Source organism: Sapajus apella, unplaced genomic scaffold (assembly GCF_009761245.1).
Source record: "Sapajus apella isolate SASKATOON/1434 unplaced genomic scaffold, GSC_monkey_1.0 scaffold13, whole genome shotgun sequence".
NCBI classification, from domain to species: domain Eukaryota; kingdom Metazoa; phylum Chordata; class Mammalia; order Primates; family Cebidae; genus Sapajus; species Sapajus apella.
In genome coordinates, this window is record NW_022436953.1 from 35,032,549 (window position 1) to 35,052,571 (window position 20,023).

Here is a 20,023-nt window from a genome sequence, read left to right on the forward strand (position 1 = left end):
TCCGTCACCCCTGTCTCGCCCCAGGCCTCTAACTCGGCTTTAAGGGAGATCAGCAGCAGCTCCAGTGGGCGGGTCCCCCCGGCCCTCCCACGAGCCCAGGCTTTCAGAGTCAGGGCCGCCTTGCCTAGCGTCGGACGGTCCAAGGGGCCTGAAATGCGGCCGCAATTCCCGTAGCGGTTTCCCCAGGGCGCGCTCCCGGCGCGGCCTTCCCAGCGCCCAGCGTGTCCCGAAGGTGAGCAGCCGCGCGTGGCTGGGACTGAGCGAGCGCCGGGAGGCCAGGCTGGGGCGTTCAGCACCCGCTGCGTGGACAGCGCCAGCTCCGCGCGGGGCGGCGGGGGCGGCAGGAGGCGGAGGGAGGCGCGGCCGCCAGGTCCGCCCGGTGCACCTGCCGCACAGACCCCGCCGAGCAGGCTCGGAGACCGGAGTCGGACGCCCGCTCCTGCCGTGACCGCGAGGATGGCCCGGCTCAAGCTCGGCTGCGTGTTGCGCCACGTGGAGGACGCCCTCGAGAGCAAGACGCTGCCGCTGGACGCGCTGGGCGGCGGCTGGTCTGCGGGGCGCGCGGCGACTGCGGAGACCCCCCGGCGGCCGCGGCAAGTCCCCGAGGGCCGCCCGGTGTGGCCCAGGCCCGGGGTCCCCAGCAGGTAGCGGCCGCGGGACGGGGACCCGGACTCCCCGAGACACTCGCGCCGGAAGGACGCCGGGCGTGGGGCTCACCTGCTTCCCTCCGCGGGCCCTCCCTGTCCCCGAACGTCCTGAACCTTCTGGGTCCCGCGACCCCCACCCCCCCGTCCCGCCACCGGGTCCCGGTCCCTGGGGAGCGCGAGCGCCTCTCGCTGTCTCTGTGTCTCTCTGACTCGCGCTCCCCCTCCCGCCCTCTGTTTCGCGCGGCCGGCGTGGAACAGCTTTGCAGGATCGCACCTGGCGCTGGGGCCTGGCCCAGGCCATCCGCGAAGGAGCCGGCTTCGGCCGAGACGCCTTCGGGGACGGGTGCGGCTCCCAGAGAGCCGCGGCCCGGGGTCCTCGCTGGCTTGGAATGCCGGGGCCGGGGCCGGGGCCGGGGCCGGGGCTGCGCGTGGCAGGGAGGGCAGGCGCGCAGCGGGGCTGGCGGGACGCTCCGGACTGTCCCTCCCCTCCCCGGGGTGCAAACTCCGCGCGCGTCAACCGGGACGGATTGAAATCCTGTCCCCCTCCCCACCCAGCGCTCGTCCGCGGGTCCGCGCGGGGGCTGGCGGTGCAGAGATCAGGCCTTGCGGCCGCCCCTTATACGCTGGGCGGGGACTTGGGGGGTCCGGGAGGGGCTTCAAGGCGAAGGCGTGGCCAAGGGGGCCGGGGGCCCTGTGGGGGCGGGGCCCGAGGGGCGGGGCGGCCCGAGAGGAGGGGGCGGGGCCAGGCGGGGCGGAGCCGGAACGGAGCCGGAACAGCGCCGTGCGGCCCCGCGCGCTCGCAGTAGGTCTCCCGCCGCCCCCACGCACGCGTCGCGTCTCACGCTTCCCCCGCCCGCCCCCGCTCGTGCCGCCCCTGCCAGGGACCCCCAGGAGCAGGATGTCCTTCCAGGGCAAGAAGAGCATCCCCCGGATCACGGTGAGCCCGGCCTGCGTCTCCCAACGCTCCCTGCCCACCACCCCGAGCGGGGCCTGGACGCGGGGCGCACCCCCCTGGCCGTGTGCGTGGAGGGGGCGGCCATGCCTTCGCTTCGCGCCCGGCCCCTGCCCGGCGCTTCCCCGCCCGGCGCTTCCCTGCCCAGCTCCTTCGCGGCCCGGGGTCGGAGAGTCCCCGCGAGCGCCGCGCCAGGCCCCCTGATGGAGCGGGGCGCACTGCCCGGGCCCTGCCGGCTTCCGGGAGCCTCGGCTGCGCCCGCGGAGGACCCGGGGCCGGGCGGCCTGTGCCTTGGAGCGCAGAGGCTCCTTCTTTCCGCGGCGGCCCGGCGGGCGGGCGGGCGAGGCGGGCGGACGCGGCCCTTTGTTGGCGGGGCTGGTCCGGGGCGCGCGGAGACGCCGTTCCCGGCGCAGCCCGTGGGCCGCCCGCCCCTTGGACGCACTGGCGCCGCGTCGGGAGCTCTTTGTCCGAGACAAAGCGATTTAGCCCCAGCCGCTCGGGCCAGAGTCCCTGGCGGCCCCTGACCCTCCGCTAACCCTGGGTTCAGAGACTCCGACGAAAGCGAGCGCCCACGGGCCACTGGCCGAGCGGCCCGGCCGCCCCCAGCCTTCGAGGGCGGAGACCCCTCCCCACACTCGCACGCACCGACGCGGAGGTCCGGCTCTGCCGGGAACAAAGCCTCCCACTCGGGCGGCGGGACAGAGGGCGGGAGGAAGGAGGCTTCGAGACCGGTGGGGCCTGGGTGGAGGAGTCCGTGGGGTCCCAGACCCGACTCCCGACTCGCCAGAAGAGCCATAGAGTCTGATCTCTGGTATTAGCCCCAGCCGTGGGCTCTGGGCTCCACTTCCTGAGACGCGGAGGGAGGAAGAAGCTGCTGCCTCCAGAGGGGGCAGCCAGCTTGGGTCTGGTCTTGATGCAGGAGGTCCCACTAGCCTGCTAGCATGTGGGGGTCGAGTTTAGGGGTGGCAGGAGGACCCCTTTCCAGGGTGGGTCAGGCAACTATGTCAGTAGGGAGGGGCGGCCCATTCCCCGGAACTTTCACCCTCATCTGGATGAGCACAGTAAGAACATGGCCCCACACCCAGCTTCGTCTCTTTCTGGGTTCCAAACCCGTCTGAGTGTGGGTGCCTGAAAACTTGGGGTGCCTGTGAGCAGAGAGCCGAGAACACAGGCCTCAAGCCTCCCTCTACCCAGCTGGGTTTTCTAGGGCTTCCTTGAAAATGCATGGGTTCCCTGGGAGAAGTGGGAAGTGAAGAGCCGGGAGAGCCCCGGGAGGCAGCCAGGGCCTGATGCGGCCACAGAGGCTGTGCAGATGCACGGTGGTGCCGGGTCAGGACTGGGCCTGGTGCTCAGCTGGGACTGGGCAGGAGGGGGTGAGCGCAGCCGCCAGAACGGACAGCTCTGTAGACCAAGGGTCTAAAACTTCTTCCACAACTGGCCCAGAGTAAACATTCTCAGCTTTGTGGACCACGCTGTTCATGTCACAGCTGCTTGGTCCTGCCAGGAAAGTGGTCCTGGGCACTCCAAAAGTCAGTGGGTATCACTGTGTTATGACAGAACTTTATTTGCGGACACCACAGTGTGAACTTCACACTTTTTTTTTTCAATGCATATAAACCATTTTTAGTCTAAGGCTGTATGAAGACAGATAGAGAGTTTGTAGACTATGGGGTAAGTGGTTTATAAGTCACTGGGATCCTGAAAATGCAGCCCCACAGTTGGATGTCAACAGTGAGTCCCATAATGGGTTCCTGGATAATGAACTCCTCCTCATTCCGAGAGGTCAATGAACTGGACATTTCAGTTTAATGCTCTCGACTTCAGCCTGACAGTGTGTGAAGGCCGCAGCCCCAGTCTGGGGCCCTGGCTGCCTTGAGGTGACCCTGGAAGCCGGGGCAGGTGGCCGGACCTCCCTGTTAAATGCACACCCTGCCTGGTCAGTCGCAGGGTGTGTCGAGGCTCCAGCAGGGCGGAGGAGGGAAGCGTGCTGCAGAGTCCAACCGGTGCCTGCGTCTGTCTCCACCTCCTTCCGCTCCTTTGTTGTGTTTCTCTCCCTCATTCTCCACTGAGGTCAGATCTTCACCTCTGACAGTCAGTGCTGAGTTCCGTCAGTGACACCTCACTTTCCACCTAATCTTCTGCTCCCCAGCCATCTGGTAGGATTCTTAGAAGTGGATTTATGGCTGCCAAGCACTGGAGTCAATCCCTGTCTAATGCCACAGCTCTGTGCTGCCAGGGCTGACGCACAAAGAGCTGGCCTGCAGAGCCTGACGCTCTGTGCACCCACTGGGAGTGCGTCCAAGCCACACCAGAACCAGAGGTCCCCCAGTCTCTTCTTCCCCGTCACCCCCATGGCCTCTCGGTCAGCAAGTCCTGACTCCCAGCCTCTCTGAAGCCACTGTCCTCCCGTCCCTCACATAATCCTGTCCCAGAGCCCCTCCGCTCGCTTGGCCAACCTCAGCAATCGCCGCAGTGGTGATCCCACTTCCACGGTGACACATCACCCCTGTTTTCCATTGCAGCAGCCAAGGCGATCTCTTTAAAACATTAATCAAACCAGGACTGAAACCTGCTTAAGGCCCCCAGTCAGGGGCAGCCATGGAGTCCCTAGGACTACATATCCTGCCCCTGCCTCTGGCCCCAGCACCCCACCAGAAGGTGCCAGGCCTCGGCCTCCTCCCAGGTTTGCTGATGGCATCTCAAGCCCTTTCCTGTCCCGGGGCCTTTGCACAGCTGCCTCCTGGCTGGAACACTGGCCCTGGCCTCCTTGCCCCTGTATCAGCCACCCCACCCCAGAGGTCCTTCTCCCTATGAGGAGCCTCTCCCCTCTCATGGCCCTGCCACAGCACCCTTGCTGTGCTCTGCGTGTTTATCACTGTCTGTGACCATCCGTGCACATGTGTTTTTGCTGCCGGTGGTCTCCCCTCAGTGGGAGGCAGCCTCCTGGGGTGGGAACCATGCCTGTAGGAGCGCTGCTCTGCCTCCACCTCCTGGCAGCATCACCAGGCTGCAGCATTTGGGTGGAACCAAAGTCCAGCTCCGTCAGCTCCCACCCGCCTCCGTGTGGGTGGAAGATGGCATGGAGGAGAGCAGGACCCTGGAGGCTGCACAGGAGGGCGTGCGACATTGTTCACCTCCTCCCTCAGACTGGGGCCCCTTAATCCAATGGTAAATTAGAAGACGTAAATATGACCTGTGGCCCTGCCACGCTTTCACCAACATGGGCTTTGCCCTCTGTGCCTGCTCTTCCCTGTGCCCTCCGTGAGGCCTGAGTGGCAGCTCTGGGGTGTGCGTGGCGCTTCCAGGGGCAGCTGTTTTGGAGCACCTGGTGCCACTTTGGGGGAATAGTAAACCCCTGCGGGCTTGTGTGCTCATTTTTACATCTAGAAACTTTGCCTGGATGTTTCAATCCTAATTCCAGAGGAAGAAGTTGTTTGTACCAGGGGTGTTGCTAAATAACTCAATTTGGAGAAAAATTACCCATTTGTCATTCCCAATAGAGTGACCGCCTTCTGATCAGAGGTGGGAGGATTGTGAATGACGACCAGTCCTTTTATGCTGATGTGCATGTGGAAGACGGCGTGATAAAGTAAGTTTCTGCTGAAAATACGCTCCCAGTTCGTGTGTGTCCACACTGCTCACATGGTGTCCAGGCAGTTTACTTTTGGGGGAAGTCCGTGAGACAGGTTCTTCTTTCCCAAACCCATCCTTGGGACCAGTAACCAGGTGGCCTCTGTCAGAGCCAGGCCTTCAGGGAGGGCAGAGATGTGTCCGGTCGCCGCAGGGTGAAAGCAGGATGCTGGCTCCCGCGTTTCTTTGTTAATCACAGCACTTGCTACCGTAGCTGGCTCACAGCAGGCGCTTCCCAAATATTCACGCCTACACCTGTTGGCGTGCTTGCTTCAGTCTCTCAAGCCACTCCCTCCTCTAGTCAAAAAGGTAACAACCAGGGACCTTAGTGGAGAACCACAGGGTATGGCGTCCACACAAGGCTGGACCCCGCAGCGACCGTCCTGAGCTGCGCTGGGGGATGCTTTGCTCTCTGGCACTCCCAAGGAGCCGGTCCAGTGAGTGGCCAGCTGTGCTGGCCTTTTCCTTTGGGTCTGGAGCTCACACAAACACTTGAGCATTGCTGGTTGCCCATCTGGGCTCCAACCTGGGCTCACTGTGACCAGCAAAACCTCTGCTGCTTTCAGACAAATCGGAGAAAACCTCATCGTCCCTGGGGGCATCAAGACCATTGATGCCCATGGCTTGATGGTCCTTCCCGGTGGAGTTGACGTCCACACAAGGCTGCAGATGCCCGTCCTGGGCATGACCCCAGCTGATGACTTCTGTCAGGGCACCAAGGCAGCACTAGCAGGAGGGACCACCATGATCTGTGAGTGCCTGGGTCCCTTCTCTGCAGGGGCAGCCAGCAGCTGCCGTCCCTCCCTCTGGCCAGGTGTGTGAGAGAGGAGGGTGCCACCTCAAGGCGCCTTTCTCAGCTGTCTGCCTTTATTGCTTCTGTCTGAGACCCTGGAGTCCCTTTCTTACCCCTCTGTCTCACTCTGGGTGTTGACATGGCCAGCTCTGGAACGCACCTGGGATTTCCAGGAGTGGGAATCAGTGGGCTGATGTGTGTCCACTTCTTCTCTCCCAGGCACTGGTAGCTGGCCCAGAGCTGGAGTTTGGAAAACTCAAATGCCTTGGACAAGGGGAGGGGTCGTGCTTCCTGAAATGCCAGATACACATTTGACCTTGAGCCACATGCCTTGGAAGCTTGATAGGTGGAAGGTTCTTGCTCATGTCAAGAAGAGTTAAGGATGGAGGCTGTATTTTTAGAAAAAGATAAAAGCAAGGCTCATTATTATCCCATCAAAAAATAACCAGAGTTGCTATTTCTGTAGTGCTGGCTGTGTGCCCAGCACGGGCTCCATCCTGACACCCATCAGCTCACGTGCTCTCCTCCCCAAACCCTCTGAGCTCAGAAGATGAGCCCAGTTTAACAGGCGAGTGAGGGGAGTCTGCCTGCCCACCATGGGCACGTGGGGACCTCCAGGACGAGGGCCTGTGGCCTTGGGTGCCACTCACTCCACTGTGTTCGCTGGCGCAGACATCTCTGATGTGGTTGAGAAGGGGTCCGTTGCTTTCTAGCTGTGTGACTCCAGGTACCTCAGCTGACTTGTGTAAGTCACACTTTGTTGATCTGTGAAACAGAACGCTGCCCTCATGGGCTTGTGAGGCACGTGTGAGTTAACGCATGTAAGTTGCTTTGTGTGCCTGGCACACCAGGGAGGGCAGCTCTGAGGAGTCTGGGACACCTCACGGGGACATTTAGCCATTGCCAAAATCACAGCTTGGTTTGGTTTACTCAGCCACGAAAGGAGAAAGAACCAGCAGCGACCCACCTTGCAGTCTGACTGAGGAGACTGGCCACTTCTCACACCCTCTGCGGGGTGGCCGGAGCAGGCCAGAACGCCTGCACAGTCGAGGTCACCTCGTGCCAGTGCCAAGGCACCTGGCCAGCTGTGGGTCCCTGTGAAGACAGAGAGACACCACAGACACAAGGCTGGTCTCTGTCTTCCTCTGCCTGCAGGCCCAGGCTGGCACTGTGGGTGGCTGCAGGGGCATGGGTGCCCACTTCACACTGTGGGGATGCATAGAGGCCTGAGGGAGGGCCGTGCTGGAGGAAGGCATGCCTGGTGGGTGCACCCGGCTGCACCAGGAGAGGCCAGTGAGCAGCATCTGTGCCTTGGGTTGTGGTTGTCGGGGCAGCAGCATGATGGCTGAGTGCAGGGGGCAGGATGGCACCATTGAAGGCATGTGGAGTGGGGGGGGGCACTCGGGAAACCAGCCCAGCTCCCACTGTCCTAGGAAGGCACCGAGAGGCGGGGCCAGCACCTTGGACAGCGCTCTGGCCCTGAGGGTGCCCCATGCAGGCTGAGACAGGAGCTGGAGGCCCGCAAAGTCCTGACCGTCCCCCCCATCGCTCCTCCATGTGCGACGTGGGGGTGGGGTGGTTTGGGCTGGGGCTCTTCCTCTCTCCCCTCCCCTTCTGGGCTCAGAGGGTGACTGGGGGACTTGGGACAGAAGGTTCCTCTTTGAACAAAGCGACAGAGCAGGCTCGCAGCAGCGTCATCTTCTCGGGCCGGTGGCCTCTGCTGTGTCTTCCTCAAACGGACCTCTGGTCTCTTGGGAACATGAAACACAATCTCCCGTGGAGGAGGCAGAGCAGGGAGGCGGGGGCCAGTGGGGGAAGCTGCTGACCATGCTGCCTTCACAGTGGACCATGTCTTCCCCGACCCGGGCGTGAGTTTGCTGGCAGCCTACGAGCAGTGGCGGGAGCGGGCGGACGGCGCGGCCTGCTGTGACTACTCTCTGCACGTGGACATCCCGCGCTGGCACGACAGCATCAAGGAGGAGCTAGAGGCCCTGGTCAAGGAGAAAGGTGAGTGTGCCTGGAGGGCGGGCCCGGAGTCTGGCTCCCTGCAAGGGCCACCGCCCACCTGCAGTCTGGGCGGAGGGCCCCTGCCCTGACCCTGTGTCCTGCCAATGGCACTGATCTGCCCCAGAGCCAGTGTCAGATTTGAGTGGAAGTTGGAGAAAAGTCATGTGAAGGCCCAGCCACCGTCAGAGGCTCCAGGCCCAGAGGCCTCTTTCCCTAGCCAAGGGACGTATCCTGGAATTGTCCCCCCGATGAAAGGACACAGCAGGCCCCTCATTTCTTAGAAAGGGGGCTGCCTGGGAGGCAGAACAGCAGCTGCCCACTCTGCTAGCATTTGGGGTTCCTTCCAGAGGGAGACCCTTTTAAACCTGGATCTGTGTTGTCACCTTTGCTGAAACAGATCAGCCAATAAACAAGTTTAACGGTTTCCCCACACACACAAAAAAAAATCCCGTGAAGCTAAAACCACCTCAGAGTTTCCTAGTGGGTTTGACAAGCGGAGTTCAGGCTCGTCTAGCATGGGGGTGCTGGATGCGTGTGAGGGGCTCTCTCCTCATCTGAGTCTGGCCCACAGCTTCCAGCCTGCAGCGGGGGTGGGATGGGGTCCGAGCAGGCCCAGGAGGCCATAGGCATCTGGCACTCTCAGGGACGCCTGCAGCCTGCCCCCTGCACACCTGAAGGAGACGGGTGTTTCTTCAAGGCCATTCCTGTGTTCCCATTCCCCAAAGGGTGACGGTCATCACACAGATGCCCCTTGGTGTCAGGACCCCTCACCTCCCTGCCCGGGGCTGGCAGAGCCTGTCAACCCTCGGTCCCTGGGCCTTGCTCCAGGCGGCTGCTCTGCCACCGTGCTGTTTGTGAGTGGACTCGGGAGGCCTATGTCCTGGTGTCTCAGAGCAGAGGGGAAAGCAGGGCCTGCACGTCCCCTCACCCCACTGGGGCAGTGCTGGGGGGGGCCTCTGCTCCCCCAGAGCCACGCAAGGGTCGTAAGTCCTGTGCCCGCTGGCTGGTGTTGTGGGACAGCGCCCATCCCAACCATCACCTTCATCAGACACTTGGGGGCAGGCCCCAAATGCCAGGTCACATGCATGTTGCTACCTGGAGGGATGGCTTGTGCCGCACAAGGTGACTCAGTTTCCCCAGTGTGCCTTAGCTCGACATACTAGCACTTTCCACCCAGCGAGGAGGGGGCCGAGGGGGTCCATGGGCTGGGTGGGTTTGAGTGATGGGAGGTTGGGACCCTGCCTCCAGGCCCAGGTGTGTCCCCCAGGACTTCCTGGGGGAGGTGGTGGACTGTGGCCGCCCAGGAACCAGGAGAGCTCAGCCCTCCTCCTGATTGGCCCCAATGTCAGAGGCAGCTGCTGGTCCTTCTGCTCGTCTAAGGGCCCAGCCCTGAGGTCTGAGCTGTCCCACAAGCCTGCATTGTGAGCCAGGCACGGCAGGTGCAGCTCCGGGGCCCCCGCAGGCAGGTGCCGGGTGTGCCGATGGCCAGAATGGAGGTCATCAGCACAGCGAGGCCTGGAGCCGCACTTCGAGGAAGGAGCCAGCAGAGCTCAGGCCGAGAGCCCAGGCACAGAGCTCTTCCAGTGAGGGGGTCTGCTGGATGGGGGTGAGGGGTTCTCACCTGCATTTGTTGGTGGGCGGACCATCAGTTCCTAACCCAGAGCACAGGAGCAGGCAAGGAGAACCCGGATATGGCTGCCTCCGCCTCACTTCCCAGCGTGCTGGTGTGTGCATGGACGTGGGGATCTGCTCACAAGGCAGGCGAGCCAGCTAGGGAAGCACCTTGGGAGAGGGGCCTCAGACCCCCGGCCCTCTGGAGGGCAGGGAGTAGCAGAGGCTCCTTGGGTTGTGTGGCTGGTGATGGCTGAGCTCTCTGATGCCCCCCTTCCCCCACCTCTTCTCCAGGCGTGAACTCCTTCCTGGTCTTCATGGCATACAAGGACCGATGCCAGTGCTCCGACAGCCAGGTAAGGGCAGGTGTGGAGAAGGGAGCGAGCAGGTGAGTCCCTGGCTGCTGCTGGCGCAGGCGCAGTCCCACTGAGGACCCACCACTTCTCTCCCCAGATGTACGAGATCTTCAGCATCATCCGGGACCTGGGGGCCTTGGCCCAGGTTCACGCTGAGAATGGGGACATCGTGGAGGAGGTGCCGTGCAGCAGCAGGGCGGGGGCTGCCGTGGGGTGGGTGGGGCTGCCATCATGTTGGGCTGCCGTGGGGCTGGAGGTGCTGTGGGGTGGGGGTTGCCATGGAGTCCCAGGCTGCTGTGGGTTGGAGGTTTGCTATGGGGCAGGACTGTCATCCTGTCAGGCTGCCATGGGGTGGGGGGCAGCTGCCGTGGGGCGGGGGGGTTGCCGTGGGTCAGGATCTGAGGGTGACTTTCGTGATACACAGACATCAGCACAGAATTCCACAAAAACTTGAGAGAGGGTCATAGCTTACCCAGGGTCAAAGGTCAACCAGTGAGTTAGAGAGACTTGGGGGGTCTCTGAGGCCATAAAACAGCTTTTCCTAGATCCACACTTATTAAAAATACCTCAAAACCAAAGTGTCGCTGGGGGTCCAGCGACCCCCATGCCAGCCCCATGGATGGAGGCCCCTCTTGTGGCCACCTCCCTTCCAGCCAAGAACACCCATGTTGACAGGGCCACATCCTTTAGACACATACCACTGGGCTGGGGAGGACCTGAGCCTCCATGCTGCATGGACCCCCCAGCCCCTCCGGGTTATGGGGCCACGTGGCCTCCAAGCCCCTGGGCCCCGCACCTTGTTTCCCCCTCAGGCTCTGGCACCCACAGGTGCAGGTGGAGTTCAGAGTGGGCCACATCGTCCCCATGGGACCTCAGTGGGGACACCCACACAGGACATACCTCCCTGACACTGCAAACCCACAGGGAGACTTCCTGGAACGGGACAGGCTCTGTCTTGAAAGTGCTGGCACTCCGGCGGGGGCATGTGGGGGGTCCCCAGCGTCCTCATCCACCCTTCCAGCTGCAAGGGCACCAAAGCGTCACAGACACCTCTGTGGCCCAAGGCTGGGCCCTAGCTGCACTGTCAAGAGGTGGTGCTGGGTCCAGGGGATGCTGCACACGCAGCGGAAGGAGACCCCATGTGTGGGAGCCTCAGAACCGGAGCTGCTTCTCCTGGCCAGTACCATGTCTTCCCGCGGCGGCGCACATCTTCAAAGAAGGGCAGAGCGGTCCCCACTCCTGACCTGCAGAGCCCTCTCACCCTGCATGCACCCCCACACGTGCCCCTGCTGGGGGAGGCAGCGTGATGGGCATGGTGTGGGGGTGGAGTCTTGGTGCCATCAGTCAGGAGCCCTGCAGCCTTGGGCAAGCCCATGCCGCTATCCGAGCTGTCCCCTCCTCTGTAACTCAGGGAGCAGGACTCTCGCCTCTCCAAGCTCCCTCCACCCTCTATTCAGAGTTTTCTGTGGCTGGGAAACGCTGGGAGGCCTGGGGGCCAGGACTGCTTGGGGAACGGGGCCTCCCAGCCATGGGCTTCGCATCCGGGACCCAGGCTCCCCTCGCGGCTGAAGTGAGGCTCCTGTGGTTTCTTTAGGAGCAGAAGCGGTGGCTGGAGCTCGGCATCACCGGGCCCGAGGGCCATGTGCTCAGCCACCCCGAGGAGGTAAGCTTCCAGGGCACCACCGCACACCCCACCCAGACCGCTGCTGCTGGGGCTGTGCTGACTTTGGCCCTGGGCTGTGGACTGGGGAGGGCTGTGCTCACCCCATCCTCATCTGGGAGACATGAATCCTTCCCCTGCCAGGCACTTGTTCCCCATCCCCTGCCACCTTATAGCCAGGACGCAGGGCCCAGAAGGTGGTGCACCCGTCCCGGACCCCGAGCTCTAGGCTGGGGCACCCGTCCCTGACCCTGAGCTCTAGGCTGGGGCACCCGTCCTGGACCCCGAGCTCTAGGCTGGGGCACTTATCCTAGGCTGCCTGAACATGGGATCCCACAGGTGACTCCTGGGCATCCCCATTGCCCACACTGGTCTGGAGTCCCAGGGCCCTCGCCTGGCCTGATCCCTCCCCCTCATCCCCAGGTGGAGGCCGAGGCTGTGTACCGAGCTGTCACCATTGCCAAGCAGGCCAACTGCCCACTGTATGTCACCAAGGTGATGAGCAAGGGGGCGGCCGACGCCATCGCCCAAGCCAAGCGCAGAGGTGAGTGCCCAGCTCCGCCCCTGATGCCGGGGCCGTGGTCTAAGCCTCGAGTGCAGCCCTGGGGAGACGCAGGTACCCCAAGTCCCTGCATCTCGGTGGGGCTGGACCTGAGTCTCCAGCCTGGTTGGGGCAGCTGCTGCTCACCGGGGGCCTGGAGGCAAAGCATGGGGCTGCTCATCCTGTCTCCAGAGGAGTGGGCGTGCGGGGAACGGAATGATGCCGAGTATCTGAAAGAGAATTCCAGTTCCGAGGTGGCCCCCACCCCACACTGGTATTTGCTGTGTCTAGAGCTGGGGTGCTACCTGCCCACAGAATGCCAGCCAGCTGGAGCCTGGCACTGCAGACAGCCTCAGGCCTGGGGTTGGGAGGGGGCTGCACACAGCTGTGATTGGCAGGGGCTTGAATGGGGTCTCCCAGATAGAGGCTGCTGAGCTCAGAGGGTCCAGGGAGCCCCAGCAATCACTGGGGCTAGAGCAGGCCCAGCATCCGGGTGCAGAACCCAGGTGACGGGTAAATGAGGGGGCGTCCTCAAGAAGGCCCCTGGGTCTGGTCTGGTTTCCCCGCCTCCTGCTGTCCCTGATGAGTCCTGAGAGACCCGGTTTCTGGTTTTCTGGGCCTGCCTGAGGCTATGCAGGTCCCTGACGGGCCAGCGAGGGGCAGGGGGTGGGTGCACTTGTGTTTCCCGAATTGAGGGTTGAAACAGAAACCCACCCAGTTACATGGGAAAAGACTGAGGCATGCAGGCGTATGGGGTCTGCAGGGGCATAGCCTGGGCTTCCCTCAGGACACCAAGTAGCCTGGGGGCAGCAGGCCAGGCTCTTTTCAGGGGTGCCCCACCCCACCTGGGAGCAATTCTCCCTCACCCACAGGTGGGAGCTGCCTCAGCTCTGAGCTGAGCCATGCTGAGGCCACGGCCAGGGGACCCAGGGCCAGCCAGCTGCCATGCAGTTCACCGTGCCTCAGCGTGGCCCGCAGGCATGCCGTGGCCCTGCTGGAATGCCCGGGGTCCTGGGTTGGGGTGTGGGCGGAGAGAGGACCTGGTGTCGGCAGGCCAGACTTTCTTTCCCGGAAGGATGCCAGGGGCAACCACGTCTTCCCGGGACCCAGGCCTCTGCCCCGCCTCCTGCACAGGGCCAGGGATGCTAGACTGGGGACAAGCTGTCCCAGGCCAGGAAAGTGAGGGGCAGTTGGGGGTGTCCGCAGCGGCAGCGCTTGGGGCCCCATGGGGTGCAGGTGGCCGGCAGGGCATCTGTCACGGGCCTCGTGCTGCAGGGGTGGTCGTGTTTGGGGAGCCCATCACCGCCAGCCTGGGCACTGATGGCTCGCACTACTGGAGCAAGAACTGGGCCAAGGCCGCAGCCTTTGTCACGTCGCCCCCCGTCAACCCAGACCCCACCACAGCGGACCACCTCACCTGCCTGCTGTCCAGGTAAGCAGCCGCTCCAGGTGGCCCCAGGTCAGCCGCGGGCTGCAAACCCTGCCAAGGCGTGGCCCACTGGTGGCCCTGACACCCCAGGCCTCTCCCACAGCTCCCTCGGGGCAGCCCAGACAGTGGAAGGTGGGTGAAGTCCGAGCTCTGTGGCTCCACCTGGGCCCCTGGCAGGAACCAGCCCCCCGCCTCATACAGAGGCACCAGCTCTGCCTGGTGAGGGCCGCCGGGATAACCTCCAGCCCCTGTGGCTGGAGCTGACCTGGCCTCTGGCGGCACAGGAAGGCCAGGACCCCTGGGCTCCTCTGACCCTGGCTTGTTTCCAGCGGGGACCTCCAGGTGACAGGCAGCGCCCACTGCACCTTCACCACTGCCCAGAAGGCCGTGGGCAAGGACAACTTCACGCTGATTCCCGAGGGCACCAACGGCATTGAGGAGCGCATGTCCGTGGTCTGGGAGAAGTGTGTGGTGAGCACAGACCTGCCCGGCGCGCCGTCTGGGAAGGGGCTGCGGCAGGATTGCTATGGCTTGTCAGAAGGGAGCCCACTTGACCAGTGCCTGCTCGTGAAAGAGGTCAGAGCACATAGGCCTCAGGGTGGTGATCTCCCACCCGGGCACCTCGGACGTGTAGTTCTGGTCCCTCCAGAAGAGACTCCAACAGCAACGGGGCAGCTGGGACCCCCGGGCAGACTCTAGAGTTGCCCGGACACTGCGCTTGCACAGGGGCCCCATGCGGTGATGTCACTGGTCTCCCTGCGATGCCCTCAGGACCCATGGCACGCTGCCCTGTCCTCAGCCCCTCCCCTGGCAACTGAGCTCTTTCCCTCAAGACACTCTTGCCTCCCCAGCCTCCAGGGCTCCCCAGGAGACAGTCATGTCCTTCTGGGGACACAGGTGATGTCACTGAAGATTCATCCTAGTGGAACCTTCATGGAAGCTTTACCCACAAAGTGAACGCAGAAAGTAGGCTTTGTCCAGGAAGGGGCCGGCGTTACTAAAACAGACTCACTGACTGACCAGCACAGCCGGGCAGGCGTTCTCACCCCAAGTGCTGCCATGGCAAGGGCCCCGTGGGGAGCCCCGTCCTGACCTGCTGCCTGGGGGACACTCTAGTGTCTGTCCTCGAGGGGCCCAGTATCCATCTTTTCGGGGTCCCAGTGACCCAGCAATGACCTTGCAGAGGCCTGGTGTCCAACTTGTGGGGGCCCGGTGGCCCAGTGTCAGTCCTCACTGGGGTCTGGTGTCCTGGTGTCAGTCCTTGTGGGGGCCCGGTGGCCTGACATCCAACCTTGGGGGGTCCCGGCGTCTGTCCTAGCGGAAGCCCCACACCAGCCCGCCCGTCCCCCTTAGCTCAGCTGCCTTCTTGTTCCTCAGGCCTCTGGGAAGATGGACGAGAATGAGTTCGTCGCAGTGACCAGCACAAATGCTGCCAAAATCTTCAACTTTTACCCAAGGAAAGGGCGTGTGGCTGTGGGCTCCGACGCTGACCTGGTCATATGGAACCCCAAGGCCACCAAGATCATCACAGCCAAGAACCACAATCTGGTAAGGGAAGGCAGCTGGAAGGCAGGGTTGGCATTTGCGGGGCTGGGAGCGTGAGGCAGCCTTCCCTCGAGCGGCCTCGCGTGACGGAGGCCCAGGCAGCAGCAGCAGTGGCCTCAGCCGTCCCGGGGCCGTCCACACAGCCTGTCCCGGGCCAGGCACTCAAGCCCTGTCCACGTCACCTCGCTGCATGGTGGTGACACCTGCGGCCCCTTGTGCCCAGGAGGAGGCCAGGGCAGAGCAGTGCCGTGTGCACCTGGCTAGCCGAGTGACCTTGCCTGCCCACTTTGTCCTTGAGAGAAGCATGTGACTTGGGAACGAGCTCCATAGGCTGAGGGGACCATCCCTACAGAGTTCCAACTCCTCAACCAAGGCAGAAGTGACAGTCCCTGCCTGCCCACGCTTGTCCCCTTTGTCCTGGAGAGAAGCATGTGACTTGGAAACACGCTCCGTAGGCTGAGGGGATAATCCCTTCTGAGTTCCAAGAGGGGCTCAGTGCAGGCACAGCAGGCCTGCTCCACGCTGGGCGGCTGCAGTGTCCTGCGGCTCCGTGGGACACTGGACCCTCATGCCTCTCTCCCCAGAACGTGGAGTACAACATCTTGGAGGGACTGGAGTGCCGGGGGGCGCCCGCAGTGGTCGTAAGCCAGGGCCGAGTGGTGCTGGAGGACGGGAACCTGCTCGTCACCCCAGGGGCAGGCCGTTTCATCCCTCGGAAAACATTCCCGGACTTTGTCTACAAGAGGATCAAAGCTCGAAACAGGGTAGGGCAGGCCCGAGGGGGTGTCCTGCAGGCAGCAGGTGGGCGGGGGAGTTCTGGGCCCAGGACGCACCTCCTGTAAGCCTGGCCCAGCCCCTGGAGGCGTCAGGGAGTGGAGCCACTGCTTGCCCAAGGCCCTGGTGGGCCTAAGTGGGGCAGGGCCTGGCGCTGGGACCCCCCGGCCCTGGATCAGCTCTGCTGGCACCTGTGAACGGCAGCTGGGTGCCACCTCAGTCATCCACAGTGGCCAAATGCAGATATGAAGTGAGCAGAAAGCCACCTCCCCATGGGAGCCACCAGTGGGACCTTAGTATGGGTCCTTCTGGGATTCCCCGTGGACAGATGTGCACACCGATGTGTGGACTGTGGCGTGAGCTTCTGTCCACTCAGGCTGTCAGGAGCTCAGCCGTGGGGGCACCTCCCGTGGCCTTTCAGTCTCTTAACATGGACTGCCAGGTGCTTCCCACGTGCACAGCAATACGTGTGGTGGTGAGTGGCGTCTGTGCACACAGGCGCACGTGGGGCCTCAGGGAGGGAGGTGTGAGCGCATACACCTGTGTCGGTGACTGAGGGAGGGATGTGCACACACATGTAGGCAGGACGGTGGGACCTCGGGCAGGCATTGTACATGTGTGGGGAGGTCTGCGAGGAGGGAGATGTGTGTGAACATGGGGTGTGCACCCCTCCAGGGGAGCCCCAAACTCCTGAAGCTGGCAGTGGAGAGGCGCTGAGCAGGCACAGCCGTCCAGCTGCCCACGCTCAGCCCCTCATGCCCGTCTCTGGCCCACAGCTGGCGGAGATCCACGGTGTGCCCCGTGGGCTGTATGACGGGCCCGTGCATGAGGTGATGGTGCCTGCCAAGCCGGGGAGTGGCACCCAGGCCCGCGCGTCCTGCCCAGGGAAGATCTCAGTCCCCCCCGTGCGGAACCTGCACCAGTCGGGGTTCAGCCTCTCTGGTAAGTTGGGCCTCAGGTACCGGTGGGGGTGTGAGGGGTTCTGCCGGAGCGTCTGAGGGGCCCCAGGGCCTCAAGTACCAGGGCCCAGCCTGTGCCCAGAGGAGCTGCAGGGCCTGCTCTCACTTATGGGGCACATGGAAGCAGCCAGCAGGGGACTGGGGCAGGAGACGCTGCTGAGGGTATCATGGAGGCTGAGGGCTGAGCCCACTTAAGGAGACCCCTCCTGCCCAGCGTCTGCCTGGGGCAGCTGTGATGAGCCCCCACCTTGAGGATGGTGTGCTGGGGTGGGGGTGTCAGGTGGATCCCAGGGTGAGCATGGATCCAGCCTCAGGGGAGGTGAGGGGTCTGACGGGGACCCCAGGATCACATGGAATCCAGGTCCCCAGCCAGCCTCAGAACCAAACATGAGGTGTGAGGGAGGGATCTGAGCTGTGTCCAGGGGCCCAGAGAGGCACACAGGAAGGCGTACAAGGGCCCCGGCCGCCAGCGTCTGGCCTCTGGTGCCTCCTCCCTGCATGGGGAGGTGACAGCAGGCCCTGCTCACTTCCCAGGGCCTCAGGCCGGGGTCAGGTCCCTGAGAAACTGCCATTTCTGGGAGCCTGCGGGGCAGCCTTTCCTCACCCGGGGCCACAGCAGAGATGAGGCAGGACTGGCCCAGGCTCCTCTCAGGACAGGAAGGGCTCCTGCAGGTCAGCCTGGAGTGAGTTTGCAGGCCCTTGGGCCTCAGACATCTCCTGGCAGCCTCCCGTGCACTCCCTATGCGCCACAGCCCTCAGGGAGGGCAGTGCCTGCCGGGGACCTGGTCCCCTTGGCCTTCTGGTTCTGGCCCCACTGATGTAGTCACTGAATCTGCCTCCCCACTTGGATAGAAGGGACCCCGCCCCGGCCCCATTCTCTCCTGCCCACCCTGCCCTTTCTCAGGGTCTCAGGCTGACGACCACATTGCCCGACGCACGGCACAGAAGATCATGGCACCACCCGGCGGCCGCTCCAACATCACCTCTCTCTCCTAGACGCCCAGGCCCTGCCCTGTGAGCCCTGCTGGCCCCACCCGAGGCCACGGGGGCCCCAGGGCACTTGCCCCCCTTAGCATTTTCCTTTGTAGACGTTTCTTGAAGGTGCTTGGCGGCCTTGCCTTCCCCCTCCCCACAGGCTCCCCTTGTGGGGTCCCAGGTCCTACTGCCATGAGGCCCTCAAGAGAAGGGCTGAACCTGGGGAGACGTCACTGCCAGGGTGAGGCGGCGCCACACAGCAGGGACGGTGCCAGCGGCTTGAGCTCAGGCACCCCAGTGCCCACTGAGCCCAGCCTGGGTACAGGGAACCCGCCGGGCTGCACAGAGCGCGCGGGAGCACCCCAACACCGAGTCGCGCCTGGTGGGCATTTGCGCCTCCTCCCCACACCCATCATCACTGCCTCAAAGAGCCCCACGCTCCCGCAGCCCCTCTCCAGAGGCCTGTGCCCGTGGCGGGCCAGGGAGGAGGTGGGAGCAGAGCCCTCCGCCTCACACAGCTGCTGAGACTTCAGGGAGCCGTCGGAACTCAGTGCAGCACAGCCCGCCCGTGGAGGGGTCCTTCTCCACACCCCGAGGCCCACACCTGAGCTTTGTAGTAGCCCCCGTCCAGGGAACCCTCGTGATCCTTTAGGAAGACACTGCCCTTTCATTACAGAGTGTGTTTCCATAGGCTTCTTAGTAGCAGCTTTGTACGTGAGGACACCTGTAGGCAGGAGCCTGTGCATGCCACCCACCGCCTGACGGACGGGCGTCATCCAGCCTCTGATGTGAATCAGGCCCATTAAAGACGTCTGGTGCGTGGAAAACGCGTCTCCTCTCCCCTACATGGTCTGCATGGGCGGCCCGGCTGGCTGTGGCTGGTCCGACCGCTCCTGCAGCCACAGCTCTTCTCCCTTGCACAGGGCTCCTCTGCATGGCAGGGAGGGGCTTGTCCTCCCACAGGGAAGAGGAGCAGCAGGGCAGCCTGGGTGGGGCAGAGGGGGTCCCCACACTTCTCACTGGACAGCTGTGGCTGCACCAGAAGGCCATCAGCATGCACAGGAGCGCCTGGAATCCAGGCGCACACCACCGTCACCCAGGCGGGCCCTGCTCAGAGATGCAGGCCCAGCACTCAAGGCCAGGCAGCCACAAGGCTCCTCCCCGAGCCCCCTAAGGTCGTGACTGTGGTGCTGGTGCATACCTCATCTCATAAAACGGGCGCTAGTTCGTATTCTAGGTGTGGACGTTCCCAGATAGCTGACCTCACACCAAGAGCAGGACCTGGCTGTGATCACTGGGCACTCACTGCTGGCCGACGAGCACAGAGGGCCGGGGACTCACCTTCTGCCACTGGCCCTCCAGGCCCTGCCCAGGCACCAATGGCCATGGGGAATTTCCTGCCATGGTCTCTGGGGACCATGGACAGGTGCATCTTTGACCCTGGGCTTCTCAAAAGCAGTGCTGATCCCAGGCAGCGGCCCTGGAGGAGGCCCTGGGTCCTCGGCGTTTCCTTCTCGGGGCTCCCTGTGGCCCAGCTGTGGGGAGTTGGCATCCCTGGCTCTGCCCCAGGGTTGGGGGTGATCAGGGGAACCAGACAGCACCCACACCCCACCAGTGTCTCGGGGAAAGACAAGGAGCACCACCTACCATGTTCCCCAAACGCACTTACACAAACCCCACCCACACCTGTCCTTCCCCCGCATCTGCCTCTGACATCCCCACGTTTCCACCGAGCACACAGGACCACCTCAGGGCCTTCACAGGGACCGGGCCGCCCTTCCTGGTGGTGACTTGGGCGCCATGTCCCCCATGTGAGCTGCTGGCTAATTCCTTCTGGGATTCAGAGGGCAGGGGCGGGCAGGGGACGGGGGGCTGCGTCCTCTCCCCTCGGACTTAGGACTCTGCTCCTGGCACGTCCGGTTCTTCCCCAGATGTTCCTTGGCCGTTGCCATCTCAGCCCACCCAAGGACAGGAGGGACCTGTTTGCCAGGGGTGCAGCAGGGATCGTGGACACGGATCTAGACACATGTTCACCATGGTTGCTGTCCTGGGAGGCGGCGCAGACTCGACACATGCATTCCCCCAGAGGAACGGAGTGCTGGGCTGACGGGCTGAGCCTGTTCTCCAGCGGGACCAGAGAGAAG

General features: G+C 63.5%; 1 protein-coding gene across 2 annotated transcripts; it reads left to right on the top strand.

The window, feature by feature from the left end:
• Positions 1–1,431: 1,431 nt before the first annotated feature.
• DPYSL4 (dihydropyrimidinase like 4) lies at positions 1,432–18,360 on the top strand. 2 transcript variants are annotated; one of them, XM_032282044.1, is made up of 15 exons: positions 1,521–1,584; positions 3,675–3,755; positions 5,100–5,188; positions 5,796–5,980; positions 7,865–8,029; positions 9,935–9,996; positions 10,094–10,174; positions 11,591–11,659; positions 12,080–12,200; positions 13,473–13,629; positions 13,956–14,097; positions 15,004–15,174; positions 15,756–15,935; positions 16,722–16,887; positions 17,809–18,360. In XM_032282044.1, exons 4-15 carry the CDS (start codon positions 5,857–5,859, stop codon positions 17,898–17,900), a joined length of 1,530 nt encoding a protein of 509 aa, XP_032137935.1. In that variant the 5' UTR covers positions 1,521–1,584; positions 3,675–3,755; positions 5,100–5,188; positions 5,796–5,856; the 3' UTR covers positions 17,901–18,360. The 2 variants fall into 2 exon arrangements, with proteins under 2 accessions (XP_032137934.1, XP_032137935.1); XM_032282043.1 differs by lacking the exon at positions 3,675–3,755 and having other exon boundaries at positions 1,432–1,584.
• Positions 18,361–20,023: the final 1,663 nt, after the last annotated feature.